The sequence below is a fragment of the Leptosomus discolor genome, chromosome 2, assembly GCF_034619465.1.
Source record: "Leptosomus discolor isolate bLepDis1 chromosome 2, bLepDis1.hap2, whole genome shotgun sequence".
NCBI classification, from domain to species: Eukaryota; Metazoa; Chordata; class Aves; order Leptosomiformes; family Leptosomidae; genus Leptosomus; species Leptosomus discolor.
The window spans coordinates 12719849-12738622 of record NC_141392.1 but is presented as its reverse complement, the minus strand read 5'-3'; the positions used below and the strand labels follow the sequence as shown (position 1 = coordinate 12738622).

General features: G+C 42.7%; 1 protein-coding gene across 1 annotated transcript in view; it reads right to left on the bottom strand.

Moving 5' to 3' along the window:
- The window catches only part of KCNK2 (potassium two pore domain channel subfamily K member 2), a 77500-nt gene extending 59080 nt beyond the window's left edge, over positions 1-18420 (bottom strand). The window contains exons 1-5 of the mRNA XM_086460363.1: positions 18322-18420; positions 17720-17787; positions 17144-17453; positions 14361-14678; positions 858-975 (exon numbers count right to left, since the gene is read on the bottom strand). Coding sequence (XP_086316489.1) covers positions 858-975; positions 14361-14678; positions 17144-17453; positions 17720-17787; positions 18322-18420 — 913 coding nt within the window. The remainder of the gene's footprint in view (positions 1-857; positions 976-14360; positions 14679-17143; positions 17454-17719; positions 17788-18321) is intronic.
- Between the last annotated feature and the right edge of the window lie 354 nt (positions 18421-18774).

Here is an 18774-nt window from a genome sequence, read left to right as displayed (position 1 = left end):
AGAAAGAACAAAGGTACATACAACACTTGAAAAGAACATCCCCTTCCATTGCAATATACATGTATATATGACATAGAGATAATTATTGTAACAGTGCTACAATTACTTATACATTATTCTCATAATGTAGGCCTTAAATCTTTCTCATTTAATTTCTTCTCCAAATTTCCAGCCACCTTTGTGGATGCCCCTTCTACGATCTGTGAGCCACACTACATCTGTGAACCGTATATCGTGCGCCCTATACTGTAGTCAAAGGGAAAGATCAAACGCTGCTCCTAGTCACACCTGCTCAGAGGGACAGTGGCCCTCAAATGCAGAAAGGATCCAGAAAACTCCCCGGGCTTGGGGGCATGGATAATTATCTGAATGCAACAGAAGCCTCAAAGTAAGCCTTTGAATGTAAATCTGCCTATCCATACAAATTAAGCTGAACAAAATCTTTACCATGTTCTCATATTTTTTCAGAATTTAGAGAAAACAATATAGAACAAGATTACACAGACTTGAAATTCCATACATCTCAGTCAAGGTTTAATGCACTTGTGCTTTAAATCATGCCCTATTTAACATTTGTGATTACACAGTTGACCAAATTCCCCCCAGAAAATATTTCCACAACCTCTTCTAGTCACCTCACAGAAATATACAGCAACATTTTTCTTCTACAGGAGAACCAGTTCCTCAGCTAGGGATCCTTACAGACAGCTATAATTTCTGCCCCTGCAGCTAGAAAGTAACTCTCTACTTTAAACCATAAGATTTGGAAGATTTACCATTAACAAATATATGTACACACTAGAAATCAGAAAAGTTTCAGCTCATTTACTATGAAAAGATAATAAGCTGTGTCCTACCTATGGTGGTAATAACAGTGCCCGCAAAGAAGAAGGAACTTCCCAAGTCCCAGTGACTGTTCTGAGTAGATGTGTTTCCTAAAGGTATGATTCCTGCATTTATTGCTGCCACTACTTGCTGCAAGTTTAAAAAGATTTTTGTCAATAATCATGAAACAATCATATTAATATACATTACATAGTAAATTGATTAAATCACTTATTTAATCCAATAAACCAGAAAAGGATCAGTGTTGCTCTGCTTGAGTTTTATCATTCAGCCAGGCTACAATTTAATCTTCAGCAGACACCCCAAGCACTTCAACATGCAGCAAAGCTGTACATTCCAGACCATTAAGGACAATACAAAATCCACAACATCAGTAACAGCATCACCTTAGCTAGATGGCAAACACAATTATTTTTGCTGTTGCAACTATTTGGTGAAGAAAAATATACATTAGACAAAGATTTACAATGAGTTTCCCAAAATATTCCTCTATTGGGTTAGGCAAGCAAATATACTTCTTAAAACACAGCAATTTTAAAACTCCAAGAAAAACTCATGCATCGTTTTGGATCAAATGAAGTCAGATTAATTAAAACAGTTTTGTAGAACAGACAATTCAATAACTAAAGATTAACAATTACACTTACAGTTATAAAACTTTCACTGTATTAATAAAAAATTCAGTCAAATATCAAATGTGTATCTTTGAGTTTATACAACTATATAGTCTATAAATATCGTTCTTGAAAAATGCAGTTCTAGAAGCTAAAATGAACAAGGTTGCCACTAGTGACATTTTCATAGTCTCAAGAAATATAAAACATTTCCTGTTTCAGCAGTGTCACCTACCGTAACTTCTTACCACAAAAAGTATTCCTGTTTAGTTACCTCGCTATTGCAGATATATACCAGTATTTGAGTTAAACAGTGCACATCAAGAAAAAGTATTTTCAAACTTGCAATAAATATTTTAAGGAATGTAAGTTATCATTTAATTCTGAAACTTTAAACCAGGACATATTTCATAATCATGATCCTTAAAATAATAATTGGCGTTTAACAAAAGAACAAAGGAAGAAATATTGCAAAGCTAAAATGAACAATTTAACTATTAGTTTCTGCTTAGCGCGTTGTCCAACAATGATTAAGCCCATAAAGATACTCAGCAACAGGCAGACCCATGTGGGCAGTCTGTTGCAGAGCAACAGTGTTGTGCAGTAGCAATAATTTCTTCAATCCCAAAATACACTGATAATTTGCAAGTGAAAACATTTCTGTTTCTAAACAGTGCCCATGGAACTCAGTTGATCTGGACAGAAATGACAAAATATCAACACTGGATTAACCAGGCCATTGATTTTTCATGACGGGGTCTCAACTTAAATCCACCATTTCCAGTTTGCCATTTTCAAAGCTCAGATGCACAAAGGAGCCAATTTAAAGTCCACAGCTGCATCTCCGCAGCCACAGGAATCTTGCTGCCACACCTAAGCCATTTTCAACAGCCAGGGCTGTCAGCAGAAAGCCAGCTGGGGTATCTGTACATAGGCTTTACACTGTTTTATCTCCTATACCTTCAACTGTTGTCATTCTAACTTTTTTTTTAAAACACCAGAAAGGCAGACATTAAAGATGTGGAATTTTCAATCCTATTGAGGAAGGAGAAAGGATGGGCAAAGGGAAGGGGAAGAGAGTTTAATTTTCCTTTGGGTTGGAAGGATAAAGCTTCTTCTACATTTGTACATCATGTACAACTTGTCAACAGTAAATACAGAAGCACTGATACTGACTTAGGTGTTTGCATTACTGTAGGCAGGGACACACCAGACTAAGCAGCATGTAAAAACCATCCCTGTATGGATTTTATAATTTATGTAATACAGATATTCCTTTGACTCGTAAACCCCAGTGTGCTGCACTATAAAGCCTACTGAATACATTCTGAGTCCTGTTTCAATGCAGCGGACTGAGAGCTTTTGCCACAAGCCCTTGTACCTGCAAATGGGCACATGCTCTCCAGTGAGGATATCATATGGTAAAGCACTGGATAAATATAATTTTATGGGACCATTCATGTTTTATTACAGTTTCTTGTACCGAACGAATGCACTACCCAGAGCAATGCACCTGTTTAGGCAGTCTAGCAATACCGAGTTTTATACAGATCCAGATTTAAAACATATTTAGAGCATTATATCACCACTATGCGTTTTGAAGCCATACCACCTCAACGTCTTTTGTATGAGAAGTGTGCCAATCCAAACTGCTCAAAGATCCATTACAGCTATGCATTTCCTAACTGCAGTGCACTGTACCTACAGACTTCCAGGAAAAAAAATTACGACTTAACCCAAATCTGCTCTGTTGGGTCAGACCTAACAAAACACAACGGATGGCTGCAAAAGACAATTAGGCACTATTATTATGTCTCTGATTTTAGCTGACTGCCAATTAGGAAAATAATCAGGGCAAGTAGGCAAGTGATGCTATCTCTTCATACATCCTCTTAACTTCTGACTAAGCACAGTTTTAGGGACTTTCTGAGTGGGAGGCTGCATCTGCACCATGGTGTTCAGATTGGTTTGGGTGGATCATTTTACCATGAATTTATCTAACTACTTTTGGAGTTCACATGTATTTTAGAAGCCAAGTTGTTCTGTGGCAGTAAGTTCTGCAATTTACTTGTGGATCATTTTAAAAGCATTTCCCTTTTGAGATTTTTATGTGCTTCAAAGTAATTTTACAAGTTCTTATGTTATGAGAAACACTTGAATATCAATTTCTTATTTGTCTCCTTCAAGAAATTAATGATCTTATAGACCCAACAGCTGCCTCTTTTTTTCTGAATTAAAGACTCTTTCTTATTAAATATATTTACCTACTTAAATAAATCTGTTGAACATCGTATATAAGCAATTTTTTATTGCCAGTATTTCTCATGGACTTTCTTTGTACCTTTACTGATTTACCTTATGTGTTGTTTTAAACAGTTTTAGTCATAAAAGGCCAGATGATGTCTTCTTCATCACCAAGTTAGTAAGTTTCTAAACACACACTATTATGCTTTCTCCTGCGCTGTTCCCACGTTTGAGAAGATCCAGCCTTAAACATTAACAAAGCTGCTGTATATTCCTTCAGTCTTCTGTAAGAGTCTTCTTCACTAACAAGGATGACAGTTAGGTAATGCTGCTGGTTTACTGAGATCAATACTACTGTCTCATAAGGTCTTTGAATGTTGCCTGCAGATTTTTTTGGGAGGGTAACTGCATTTTCAGTTCTTTGGATCAGAGGACATCTTTTCTTCTTAGGTTGGTCAGTGCCTATGAGCAGATCTCATCTAAAACTATTCCCAAGCATAATTTTAAAAGAAAATAATTATAATATAACTCTTAACATATGTACATTTCTGGGCACTAATTTCAGGGGAGTATTTTCTTTCTGACGACATCCACTGCACAAACTTTCCGGGAATATTGGATATTGACATTTCCTTAGCCCAGAACAAAAATCCAGGCTTATGTAGCTGGTTTCCACTAACTTCACTAAGGGCCAGGATCTCACCCTCAGCATTCAAACAGCATGCTATTCATTGTCCGTGCTGTTAGATTCAATTTTCTCTGGCACGTTATTCTTGATCTTCAGCCTTTTTTTCTTGACTGATGCCTCACTACTAGAGCAAACACAATTGCTTCATCTGTCACAAGTTTGGCATGTCATTATTTCCTTACTTCATAGCTTCTTTCTGTCACCTGAGCCCTTCGGCTTATCCTAACTTATACAATAGTGATAATAACTCTGTGCATTTTGAATCTTGAAACAGTCAGAATCTTGAAAACGCTATGTAATCTGTACATTTATCATATGTTGCAGCCTATAATCAATTTGTCTGATCTTAACATGGGAATTTCTTGACTTTTAAAAAATTTCTTTATAGTATTGAAGTTAACTGACCACCTCAGTGGCAACTTTTCTAGTTTTTCTTATTTTTATTCCATATGCAAACTAAATTCTGACTTAAAAATCAGTTTCACTTCAGCATTAGAGAACAAGTCAGCATTAGAATAGGGATGTGGACAGTTTCAGTTCTTAAACTATGTAGATCATTTCTCTTGCCTTACCTTCTTCCAGAGCCTTTGTCTACTAATTGTTTCATATCAGATGACTGAGGACTGAGCAGAGGAGGGGTCACCCAGCACATGGCACCCAATCAAGGCCTCTATGCTCAATGATTTTAAGAATATTATACGGCTACAATAAAAGTAATAGGCTTTTCTTCTTTAATTGTCTTTATAATGGCAAAAATTTGAGCTTTTTTTGATAATAAAGAGAACTGAGATAAAATTTTCAAATATTTTAGGAACTTAATTCCCATTTTTCACGTTACATGGATTCTTAGGCTATCTCTGTACTGTATCTTAGGATAGCCTTTAGTTGTGTCTGAGTACAAGTTCTAACGTACTACACACAAACCACCTGACTTTACACCTGTATTCAGGAATAAGCTTTAGTAGAGCATCAGAGAAAAGAGGCAGAGACCCTTGAGCCCAGAGTGGATAGGCCAGGCATGACCTGCCTTACTTTCAAAACCAGGACCTGAGCTCCAAAATACCATAAGCATTGTGTTCACACTGTACTTTTCTGCCTGAAATCAGAACACTGAAAGAGAAGAGTGACAATATAAAATAACTTTTTAATTGAATGTCAGCTTTTCATTTCCCATATAATTTAGAAACCGTTTCTGATAAATACATTGTGCAGTTTTGTATTATCACATCCCTGCATTCACACAGAGATCTGTCTGTAGAGGCCACGCTGAGCTACCCTTGCAGATTAAAACAGAATTTTGTGACTTTTTTCTGTCAAAATGAGAGATAAAACAGCCTTTCAAGCAGCACAGTCATTTTGTGAAAACAGAAGACAATTCTCCTGGGTTAAGGATTTCAGCCTCTGGTCCTCTGACCCTGCAAGGAGCCAATGGAGATGACTGACAAAAGCCAGCCTGTTGGCCAAAGAGCTGCATCCACTAAGCAGGGGTCTGCAGAGCCACAGGAGAAATACAGAGAGGTTATAAACTGCGAAGGCTACCCTCTGGTAGTCAACCACTGCCTCATACAGAGATCAGGCAGAAATAAGTGTATGTAAAACCAGTCACCCTAATGCTCATCTTCTTGTTCCACATCAGGCTCTGAATACATGCTTTTGTGCCATCTTCCAGTCGCTTCACTTTCATGAAATGATGTAACACGACACTTCATTACTTTCAGCTTTTCCATCCAAAGATGAAAAGAGAAGCACCCTAAATTATGATCCTGACAAAATACAGAGTGCGCAGCCTTTCGTTACCCAGCTTGTGAGGAGTCAGCTTGTGCTTCCTGGCAATCATTTAACGAGCGATGTCAAAAAGTCAGATACGCCTCGAAGTTTCTGAAAACTCATTTCTCAGCCTGGATTTCTTCCTTCACTGTCCTGCTGCCATTTGACAAGAGCACTCTCTCACTTTCCAGTAAAACGATACATCTCATATGGCCCTGCTACTGCACGAGTCCTGCGCTTTTATTTCAGCTTTGGTTTACAAAGAATGGAAATCCTAGTTCTTTGTTCAGAGGCACATTAGGATGCTTTTAACACTTAGCAAACAACTCTCCAGCCTCCAAAAGCTTATGCTTTTGAGCCTTGCCATTGAAAGAGATTGCAAGGCAGTTTGCTTTATAATTCTGTGACTCCATGTTTTTCTTTTTATATATGTTTGTATAACATATGACTGTAATCTGCACTGGAGACTAGTACCCAACACATTGAAGAACTCTTTTCAACCTGTGTTCACAATTTACTTGAACTAAAAACAAGTAGAAACATACTGAAATACATTTCTATTTCTAAATATGCACTACAAACAGACTACGTATATAAATTTTGTGTGTGTGCATACATATATGTCTGTATGTATACATACACGTTGAGGGAAGAGGGCTTTGCTTTGCTTCTTGAGATTAAAGACTGGAAGAATTATGCAGACAGCTGCTCAGCAAAACTGACTTACTAATGAGTCATATCTTCCAGTCTTTCTAAGACAAAAGCTGTCATTCAGATGCATTCAAGCTAGCTTGGTTCTAGGTCCTATAAAACTGTTCATCTGAAGTAAATGTATCCTTTAACAGCCACAACACCAGTAGCAGCAAAAAAAAAGTTAGAAACCAACCTGCTTGAACAAAGAAGTGACAAGGGCAGTTAGATTTTATTTATTCTCCCAAAAATGTGTATTGCTTTTATGCTTATGAAGGATAAAGACCGGAGTTAAAAAAATTCCTTTTGGTTTATCTGCCATGTAGAAAACAACTATAGAAAAGGGAGCTGTCCTGTCACTGAAGGGAACGCTCCCAGGCAACAGAAAGTTTGGCAAAAAATTCCCTCCCTCCAGGAGCTAAGTGCAGAGCCAGAAGAGGGGATGTGGCTGCAAGAGGACAGCAGGAACCAGAGCAACCCTAAGTGAGGAGTGCACACAGCCCAGGGGCTTCTGCAGCCCATCCGCGCTCGACCACAGCGGGTGGGTATCTGCATGGAGGGCAGGTCTGGGCAAGTTATGATCGAAGGTCTTTCACAGAGGTGTTTTATTTAAGAAATATTCCTCTGATCTAGAGATACAGGTAGAATTTGGGGAGCTTTACTGTGAAAGGAGACAATAGCATCTGAACATTTATTTCTGACAAGTGTGAACCAGAAAACAGGGGTGAACACTAGACTTACAGACTCAGTGGGAGTAGAACAGAAACACAATCTCACTGTACCAGTTAGGACTACCTGTATACTTAAAGTTAAGAAAACATAAGCTCAAGTGCTTTGACGGGCAGACACCTTACTAAGGACAGACATATGCATAGGGTAACAACAGAAACTACAGTCCCTGCGCTTCATGTTTTAACCACTTTAAAAGTCATTCGTTTTTCGTTGCTTTGAAAACACCATCAACGGTCAGCTCTGCTACTAGTATTTGCAATTTGTCATAAGATTTGTGTCTGAAATGCAGATGGAACAATAAAAAAACTGATGCAATGGTATTTTGGATCCCCAGATAAATAAATAAAATATGCTGCAGCATCAATTTCTTTTACACTGGTCTATCAATATTTTCAAGGCTTTAAGGTTTACAAAGCATGAACATCTGCTGCTTCTAGGTTAGAATCCAGACACGGGATGTTTCCTGCTTCCCTTTGAAGAGGCTGGAAGGAACAGCAAAATGGAGAGACTAAGAATATTTAGGGTTTAAACTGGTACATCCAAACTCCCTCAAAAAGTTCCTGCTTAGAGGACCCATAAGCTAGAGCTCACAGGACTGAGAATGTCTATAAATGCTGTGACTCAAAGAGTGAATAAAATTCGATTCAACCTTAATAGGTTCAGCTAATAGATTTTAAATTTGTCTAAATAAATTTCAGATTTCTATGAAAACAAGATCTTTGAATCTCTGTGATTTATTAACTCCAAAAATGATACATCAAGCTCAAATACCTTCTAACCTCCGGGAGAGAAAGAAGGATTTACACTTCTTTATTTTAACCGTTTTCTACAGAATCAGAGAGGTTGCAGCTCAAGGAGCCTAACTGGCTGAAATAAAACAACATATTCCTGAGGATGCAGCAAAATCAGTTTCTTGGGGCTACAATGCAAGTTGTAAAAAATTAAAAAGACATAAAATCAGCTACTGGTGGAGGTGCAACTTAATGCAGCTAGCTATCCTGAACTATAAACACAAAGCCACAGAAAGCACGTATTTTGCAGTGAAATATTTTTACAAGAAATTAATCACATAAGAAGCCACAACGACATTCTAGTGACGCCAGTTTGATGAAAGAAACACTGCTCCCATGTCATTCATAACTGTGTCAGGCTTCCCTCAGAGAGATAAAGAAAAAAACCACATTTTTCCTCAAGGGAAAACATATTTTGGTCTCATTCACAGTCTAAGAGATGAATGGAAAGAAAAGGGAGAATGCAGCTGATGCAAATGTAAGATGAAAACAGGCATGGGACATGACTGTGGACCCCAGCACAGAGAGCTGTTCTCCTCGTGTTAACCACAAGCCCACAAAGAACCCAAGGAGATCGACTTGTGGGATCAAGGTCAATTCAGTTAATCCTGGTGGTTCATTAATTCTTTTTGTTTGTTTGTTTTAAATGCAAGCACATTTTTGTGGGCATGCAGTTTTCAGAAGAAGCCACATACCCTGAAAGGGGCTGGACTTAAAACTCTCATACAAGAGTCCTTTATTGCTGAGACAGCTTGGTGCAGCACACTGAAAACTTGTTCAGATTTCAAAACGAAGACTTTGTAAGACAAAAATTACCACAAACAGCACTTGGAACACATTAAAAGATTGTGCTGTTTAGTGTGATATTCAATATTATTTTTTCCACTTGTTGGGGTTTTCAGAATAAGTATATTTGAAGGATGCTTCTGCTAAATGAACCAGATATGAGGTATGTTCTGTTATTAATTTCACTTTCAGTGTTCCTTTACTCAAAAACTCTTTCAGAATCAACTCACTAAGATAACTAAAATAAGTCACAACAGCTTGCTGGGACACTCAATATTATTTAAAATAATATAACTGAAATTTCTCTCATTTCTAATTTTTGTATGCAAAAATAATACCTTAACTTGATGGTTGGGGATTAAAAGGATATATTTTTTCCATTTCAGTTTATAAAGGTCAACACTAAAACAAATAACTGCTGAGCAGTATGTAATTGGGTGATATTTACATAAAAAGCTCTTCTCTTTTTTTTAATGAGCTTTCTCTTTGGCAGGGGGACAAATATTTGTTCTTCATTGACAAGACACCCCACAATGAGCCATACCTCCTAGGAACAGCACGAGTTCCTCTGGGTAAGGGGAAAGCAAATTCATTGTTATTTCATAGCCCTTTAACTTTACAAAGCTGTTGGATATCATATTCAGTCAGGCTCACCTGTCCCCGGAGACAAACTCTTAACCCCAGGAGATGCCACGAAGGTATAGGCACATATTTCATGGCTGCGCAGCACTGCAGGAGGACATGTGTGCAACCTCAACATCAGCAATGTAACCTAAGGTCTCTTTACATTTGCTACTATGTACAGGTGCATAAATACAGCAGGAGATCTTCCTAGGTACTTGGCAATACGCTTTGTGCATCCGAGTTTGGAAACTGTCTCCAGCATTTTCAAATGTTTAGTGGCAAGCTTGCTGTAGGGAACAGTCAACATGCCAAAAGAGAATTAGAACTAGACTGAAATAATTAGATACAAGTTCTCCAATTAGAAAATTTTTTCATTCGTTAATGCTTATTGTTATTTGTGCGCGTATAGCTGGATTACTCCCAGGTTTCTATCAGCTGCTGCCAACAAAAAGCTCAGTGGTGGGGAAAAACCTGTTACATGCGAGATGTAAAAAATCCCTAGTGTAAATGAAGATCAGGTTTATATATTTTGTCACATATACATAAAATCCACACAGTCTGAACCACATTTACTCTTTTATTCTGTCACCTGGCAGTTACTTTGCATTGCCTGGCAAGGCCAAGTTGAGAGCAGGCATGGACAGAGAAACCAAAACACCATCCATGATAAATTGTCAAGAGTTCTTCTTCTTCCAAAAGAAGCAATAGTAGCAAAGTGTCTGGCCACATCCCTTTCTACAGCTTATAATGTATTTGACATTATATATAACCTTCACCAAACCAGTGTTTTCTCATCTCAACGGAAATCCTTTCAAGACCTTCCTACTGAAACTAAAAAATGAAGTTTAACACCAGGCCATGTACAGCTTGCTGGTCTGTTGTATCCTCATTAGACTCACCAAGGTACTGTTTGTACGTTCACAAGCTTCCCTCCTGGGATATTTCTCTAGTTGTAGCTTTAGATATACCATGACTGATTGCTGTGCACTGCCAACCTCAGCACTGCTGTGTACAGCATGCAGTGATCCACTTAATATTGTTGTTGTTAATACCGACTTCAGGCTACAACAAAAGCAGTTGAAATTGCTTGGAAAAAATGGCCTCTTGGGTGTACAGATAGGCTCTGTGTGACTTTTGCACACTTTAAGTATGGTACTAAATAGACGTGCTCACAAAATATCAGAAAAATTATGTACCTGGAAGCAGGTCTCAGGTCACACGTTGCTGTTGTTCATTGTAGATATATTTTGTTATAGTGAGGCAACAAGTAACTGAAGTGGTTTAGACTGAAAAAGATTTGCAACACTGGACCACGGAAGTCAGAGACAGAGGTGGTCATGGAGACCACCTCCTCGTCAACACACGAACAATGCTGCTGGACTGGGATGAAAAGTTATGAGGAAAACCCAGGTCATTTTTCTGAGGCAGCAGAAGCTGCTCGGCCATCATCATCTGAGCACTCTATTTCACCAAATTTGCACATCTTCTATGCTGCATAGCAGCTCTCATTGTCCCATGTTTCACATGTATATAAAAAAAAAAGTCTATAAAAGTATAATTCTCACTGAGTACACCTAGAGGAGCCACAGAATCAATGTGAAAATACATAGTTTCAGGAATTGGAAACCCAGGGAATAAAGCCGTGTGCTGAAAAGTTGGCAATAGTATATTGTTGTGGCAGGAAGGTTTTTGATGATTGGTGAGATAAAATAAGGATGGAGATGACAGGAAGGGAAAATTCCCTATCCCATGTGCATCTACAAAAGCACACAACTCTGTTTTGTGATCAGGTCTATGGCAAAGGGAAGATTTTAGCAAAGGTGACAGAAACTAGATGGCCCCTGAGTGCTAGTGAACTAGAGTTTCATCCCACTTGCACAATTTTTTTAGCTGAATTTGTGCTCTCGAGCGAGTCTCCCTAGTTTGCTTACCTAAGCCACTGAACATTGTACTATCAGTTAGCAGTCTTGGAATAGTCAAGCCTGCTTCAGAGTAAGGATTAAATGGCAGATCAGAAGTTGTGAAGATTGAAAATTGCATTATAAGCACCTTGAGCAGTGACTAGCATGAACTAGAGCCAAACCAGTTTCTGGAATCCCAGAACACTAAGTTCAAAAGGAAAACTTTATAATGAATTTCATTATAGTTTGACTCAAGGTAAATTCTTGATTAAAGAAGACATTACAGTCTGTAAGCTCTGTAATTTGCTTCACACACACTAATCATTTCAGCTTCCTACATAGACTAGTATGTATTAATTTTCAGTTTTATAGCTTTCAGTGAATTCTTAAATGTAATTTACTTTTTCCTCACACACACTATTTATTTTTATTCATACAGACATCCAACAAAAACTGCAGAAACACTGCATTATATTGTAATAGCAGTCAGACATAAACCCAGAGAGAAAAAATGTATTCCAGTAATTTAGCTTCTGGGACAAAGTGGTAAGTAGGGAAGGAATATGACCCCATGGTTGGGGTAGCAGCCTAGACTTGGAAAAATGATTTGAAACTCTGCTTTACCACTGACTTCCTATTTTACTTTGGGCAAGTCACTTAATTCCTGACCCTTAAACAACTTGATGTACTTCGTCATCATTTAATCTGCATAAAAAAAAGGCACCCAAATGCACTTGTAGGACCAGGCTCCCTATGCCTCAGCTCTCCTCCTATAAAAGGAGTGTAACAGCACATTCACACCTCCATGTCGCAGTGTTCTTCGCAGAGCAGCAGAAGGGAACAAGGAGGAATGAAGTTTTCCATTTACCCCAACAACAAGCAGAGCAAACTCTTCCCACAACCACCTCTCATCCACAAGCTGTGGGAGGCTGTGTCACCCCGCCATGCTTCACACACCTGCGTCCCTCTGGTCACGCCAACATCACTAGCAAAGACGGGAGCTAATGCTGATACGGGTATCTGAGCTCTGATAATGGTGCTGAAACTGTCATTTATTTTACGCAGAACATCAATGGGCACTGAATGCTGACAAGGTGGTTTTTTATTACCAATCTGTGCTTCTGGGTAGGGAATCATAAACGCTAAAATATCGAGAGCAAATTTCAAAGGTTTTTGCCTTAAGGGCCACCTCACAGATGATGTAAGAAAATATTGCTTCAAAATTTCTACTTTCATCTTCACAAGTACAGGATCTGACCTAAAAATTTCAGATGGGGATATTTATACTACCTGCAAGAGATTGTTTTAATCAAAATGTGCGTGTATATTTCTCTGAAAGATTATCTCATATTGTGCTGGTAACACCACTGAAACATAGTTATTACACAGCATAATAATTCATATCAACAGCACCTCCTCAGGCATGTCTAGTTAGGATACATGGAGATAGGAACCATTTGACAGTCATTTGAAGGGTGGCAGTTTTGGTACACATTTTAGGAACAAGGCAGGGGAGAAATCACAAAATACAAGATATTTTCCCAGTTTGCCTTTAAAATTCAGAAGTAGTGTGCCATAAAAATACCTCAGTACCTCAGAGCTCTGCATTTAAAACTGAAATAAAAAAAAAAACAGGTGTCCATGCTGATGCTCAATGCAGATTGGTCTGGGGAGGTAAAACCAACTTCTAAACTCCCAGCCAGATCTGCTGTCAAAAACCACCTCCAGAAAGCTTTGCCACCCATGCGACTGGCATGCTCCAGAGCTTGTGCTAGCCAGGGTGTGGGCACCCACCATGCTCTCCTGCTTTCCAGTGTCCCATCTCAGGCTCTGCAGACCCATACGGCCCCACGGCTACTGTCAGCAAAGGGGTCAATCCTTGCCAACTCTTAGCTGTTCACTCCAGCCTCCAGTATCATGGTCTTATCCCCACAACTGACATTATTTGGCAGCCCCTTGCTGTTCCCTGCAGTGCCACTGGATATTCATAAGACCATGGAAACATGGGATTTAAGTTGGAGTGGGCCTCATCAGGCTCTGGATCTAGTCCTGTGGTAGTGCAGATAAATATTTCCTATGGTTGTGAGGCAGGTGACCTGCAAGGCTAAAGTCATGTTAGTAGAAACACACTGATGTACATCAGTTGTGGATGTGCCTTTAAGAATCAGAGAAAATTGAGATTTAAGATCAAAATAGCAAGTCCGTGGTACTTTCCTCTACTTAAAACAAAATCAATAAAAAGAAACAAACAGCTGGAAGGAAAGCTAGCTTGATACAATCAGGGTAAATTAGAAGTCCTTTAAGACAATGGATGTTGTATTTTCTTCCTCAGAATTAGGCATTTCAAATATTGACAGACCTAGTAAGGCACAATCAATATATCAATTCCTTTGTGAACTATTAATTATATTGCTGATGAATAATCATTTAATTAGCATAATGGGAGGCTTCAGTGAAAAGGCTGTCTACAAGCGTACTGGACCTAAAAATAGCTATAGCTTTTCAACCATGAGGCTTTGCGTGACAATGCTATCGCTCAACTTCTGGTCTTAACACTTGTTACATCGCACGGCCAATACAGAGCTTTGCTAATAAAGTTTTTCCCCTTTATCACAGCAGTGCTGCCATATATATTTGTTCCTCTAAGGCATGGTGACAAGGGTTTGGTATGGATTACCTGAATCAGTTCATCAAGCTCTGTTGCATTCACACAGGAATGCTGAGATACAAACGTCTGCTTCTGAATCACAATGGTGGTTCTCTGGGAGGTCTCATGAGGCTGCTCCAAGGCTTTAAATACTGTTGCTCCAATTATTAAATACACGACTACCACCAGAAAAATTGTTGAGACTGTCTTCCATTTCATAACATTAATAGCCGAATCACTCTCCTCCCGTGAAGACAGCACAGTAGGCTTGGTGGAAAATGATAATCTTGGTTTGGAGTTCTGAGTGGCCGATTTGGGGTCCAGCAAGTCAGGTGCCGCCACTGGCAAAACAGAAAAAGAAAGTTAATTTTTATGGTACCACTCAGATTGTGTTAACTGAACTTCTTGCCAAGAGACTACAGAAATTCTGTTGCTTGTAACCGGCATTCTTAAACTGTTGAATCTTTCCCTGAAATCCCATGCCACCTTTCAACAAATCTGCTGCTCTGAGTAGTATTATCCATTTTACATGCATACACACATTTGCAACAATTTCTATATGCGTCTGTCCCCTTATGATATTCAGTCATTTCCAAAATGCAGATTTCCCCTACACTCTTGCATTTCACTGAATTAGTAGAAGGTGGTACTTCACTGCAGAGATTCTTTACATCTGCTGCTCTCTTAAGCACTGCTAAGCAGCTTTCCAGGCGTGTTTTACCTCAGCATTACAGAAGCAGCAGAAATACACAAATCCTTCTTCCTTTCACCTACTTTGTCCTGAACTCCAACGAATGCACTCTGAGAACAGTTGCCTGGTCACTTCCAAACTCCCCAGACACAACCATAAAAATGATACATTGCTCATCGTCCCGGTTTTAAAGCGTTAATTGCGTATCGATTACACCTTTCAGAAAATACCAGTAAAACATATGTGTACTTACTGGAAAAGTCACCCATTTGTTAGAGCATGTATTTTTATTTACAGCTACAAAAACCCCACTGGGTTAGGAAAAGAGCAGCTGAGTGTGTTATCAAGTATCTCCATAACTCATGTGACTACCAGCAACTACATGGGCACTAAAAAAAATATCCACCACATCAAGCGCAGGTAAAGGTCTCCTGTGGGAAGATGGCCACAGCAGTTGACCACACAAGCTATATTTAAATTGTTTTGAATTACAAGTACATTTCGGAAGGCCACGACACCGCTTCCAGCTGCCGGTGGGAAAAGCCCCGATCTAAATCTAGAGGGAAGTCTCCCTCCGGGCGGCGGAGGTGGGACCCGTCCCCACAGGGCTGGCGCTGGGGTGGCACTCGGCAGGGTCCCCTCCTGGACACCGCCGGCATCGGGCACACACCTCGGCGGAGGGAGAAGGGGCCAGGAGGGAGCGGGGCAGCCCCAGCCCGGGCCGAGCGGGGACCCGGGGCGCCCCGCGCACCCCACCGCGCCGCGGTCACGCCTCCCACTGCCCCGGCCCCCGCCCCACGCCCCGCGGGCACCGGGGGGGACGGGCACGGCCCCCCCCGCCCCCCACACCTTGGCAGGGGGAGCCCCCTCCCCGCCGCCTTCCCCTCTCCCGTCGCAGCCCCCGGGCCCCTCCGAGCCCCCAAAGACGGGGACGGGGGCCGCTTCCCTCCCGGCGGGGGCCGCCGAGCTCGCCGCCCGCCCGCCCGGAGCAGCGCCGACCCGCCGCGGCCGCCGGCAGCGAACAAAGGAGCGGGCACCGGGCACCGCCGCTCCGCCGCCGGCCCCGCTGCCCCCTCCCCCGGGCCGGTGCAATGCGCCGGGAGATGCCCGCCGCCCCCGAGGGGCACAGCCCCGGTGCGGCGGGCAGCGGCGGGCGAGCCCCGGGCCGCCGCCGGCGGGGATGCTCCGCGTCGGGGAGCGGCGCGGGGGCGAGGCGGCCGGCGGCGGGGCCGGGGCGAGGCGCGGAGCGGGGCCGGGAAGGGAAGGGAAAGCAGCCAAGCAAGGTACAAAGGGGGCCCGGGCCGCCGCGGCGGTGCGGGGAGCATCCCGGTGTCCCCCCCGCGCCCGGGAGCGGGGGAAGCAGGGGCGCATGCAGCATCCGCAGGGCTGGGAGCGGGGAGGCACGCCATTGTGCTCGTACTCACTTCTTATTTACCGACCCGGTGCCCTCTCCTCGCTCCACGGGCAGGCATTTTTTCAGGGCTTGGGTAGATACAGTTAGAGCAAATCAAAAAAAAAAAAAAAGAAAAAGAAAAAAGAAAAAAAAAAAGAAAAAAAAAAGAAAGGCAAGGCAAGGCAAAGAAAGGAGGGAGCAGACCGAGAGGAAGAGGCTGATGGATGGGTCTGAAGGAGAGGGAGCGGCAGGGGCGGGCGGGCTGGCAGCGCGGATCCCGCCGGCTCCCCCCGGCCCCGGGGCGTGCGAGGTGCCTCACGTCGCGCATCGCGCATCGCACATCGCGGCGTGTGTGTGTGTGTGTGCGTGAGTGTGTGTGTGTGTGTGTCCGTGCGTGAGTGTGTCCCTGCGTGCCCGTGTGCGTGTGTGTGTGTCCGTGCGCGCCCCGGTGCGCCGGGCGTGCGGAGCAGCCCGAGCTCAGCGATGCCTTTTGTGGGGCGGCGGGCAGCCGCGCCGCCGCTCCCCCCCCCCCTCTCCCCGCGCCCCCCGCCGGCGGGGGGGGGACAGCGCCGCGCCGCTCCCCGCCGCTCCCGGCCCGCCGGGGGGTGTGCGCCCCTCCGCGCCCCTCCGCGCCGGCAGCCCCGCAGCCCGGCTGGGCGGCGGGCAGATGCTGCAGGGGCGCAGGGGAAAAAAATGGAGGGGGGAGGCGGGGGGCAGACAGAGCGGTACCTGCCGAGCCCGAGGTCTCGCCTGGAAAGGAGCAAGCAGAGAGGGGAGGAAAAGGCACCGGCCACCGCCGCCGGCGAGGCAGGACCTGCCGGCGGTGCCCGCTCCGGCCCCCAACGCCGCCCGCCTCGCCAGAGCCTCCCTGTGAACTTTTGAACTAGGCGAAATGTCCCCGCAGCCGCAGGAGCGGGGGGACAAGCGGGGAGCCCTCGGCCCTCGCCGGGCAGCGGCACGGGGCTGCGGAGCAAGGCGGCTCCGTCCTTGCCGGCTTGGCCTGATTTTTAACCCATATGCTTTGCAGCCCGGCGTTTTGCTGCAAGGAGTTAACTAGGTGGGATCTAGGAGTCAGGGATGGTAGCTGCTCTCCTATCGCACGCACTGCCAGCGTAGTGCCTCCTTCCATTTTAGTCTGATAGATACATCAGAAATGCTGCTTCAACTGTGGTTTCTGCCACTAAAAGCCTCAAATTATTCTCGTCTTTGCCGTGGGCTGACTCCCCGATTTCCCAGTCATCTGTCACCTGTGACGTTATCCATGGGTCGGTTGTTCACACTGAACTGATGAACATCTACACTCACCTAAAGACAGAAGAGGATTTACCAAGAGAATCCAAAAACTGCTCCCACAACCACTCTCTAAAAAGTCTCTGCAAACACATTAAAAAATTACTCAGCGTAACAAATGGGTATAGGTCACAAGCATTTAAAGCCAGAGGCTGTATCTGTGAAACGGCCAAAGTCAGTCATACATCGGGTGTTTAATGGGCTATAATCCTGCTCAAATCAGCAGCACCATCAGCAAACACTTTAGAAGTCACTTATTTTAACGCTCCTCTGTACCAATGTGACATAATACAAATGAGTGTAATACTGAGTTCCTTGGGACTCCAATTTCAGCAACATCAATCACGCCAATCTTCCCTAGTGTGTTCACACGTCTCCACAAGATGCAGCGTAGAGCAGGAAGCTGCATCTGCTATTTCAGTTTGAGCTGTAGCTCATCGCTCTCCATCGCCGTGAACCAGCAAAGCAGTTGTCGAGTAACAAGAGCCGTTGGGCCCGATCCAACCAACCCTTTTGCAAGTAGACCTTCAGTCATACGGTCGACTTCATCGACATAGTCCCAATCCTCAAACAACAGAAGAAAAGCGAAATGCCTACTCCTGTCTACTGATACTCACTTGATAAAGGGATTCTTGAAGATGAAACATTTTCATGCCCGGATCTTTTTTATACAAGAGAAAATCATCATCTTTCTCCCAAAAAGATTTCTTAACCATCGGCCTGTGTAAACGCTGTCTGTTCCTATCTCATGGAAAAGAATAATTTCACAGGATTTCTTCCAACATCCTATGGGAAAATAGGCATGAAAATTTTCCTCCATGCTGACCCATGTCTGTATAAAATACTGTGGAAAATAGTACTACATGCCTTTCTTTAGCAATCTAAATATTTGGAATAAGATTTTGTTTTTCCTTGAGTGGAGGAATTATTATTAAAAGCTGAAAAAGGGTCAGACTTACTGCCTACAATTTGAAATCAGTGGGAAGCCTCCCAATAGCTTCAGGAGGGTTTGGACATTTATGCATTCCACCCAACGGGCAGAAACCATTTTGAGATCCACTCCAGGAATG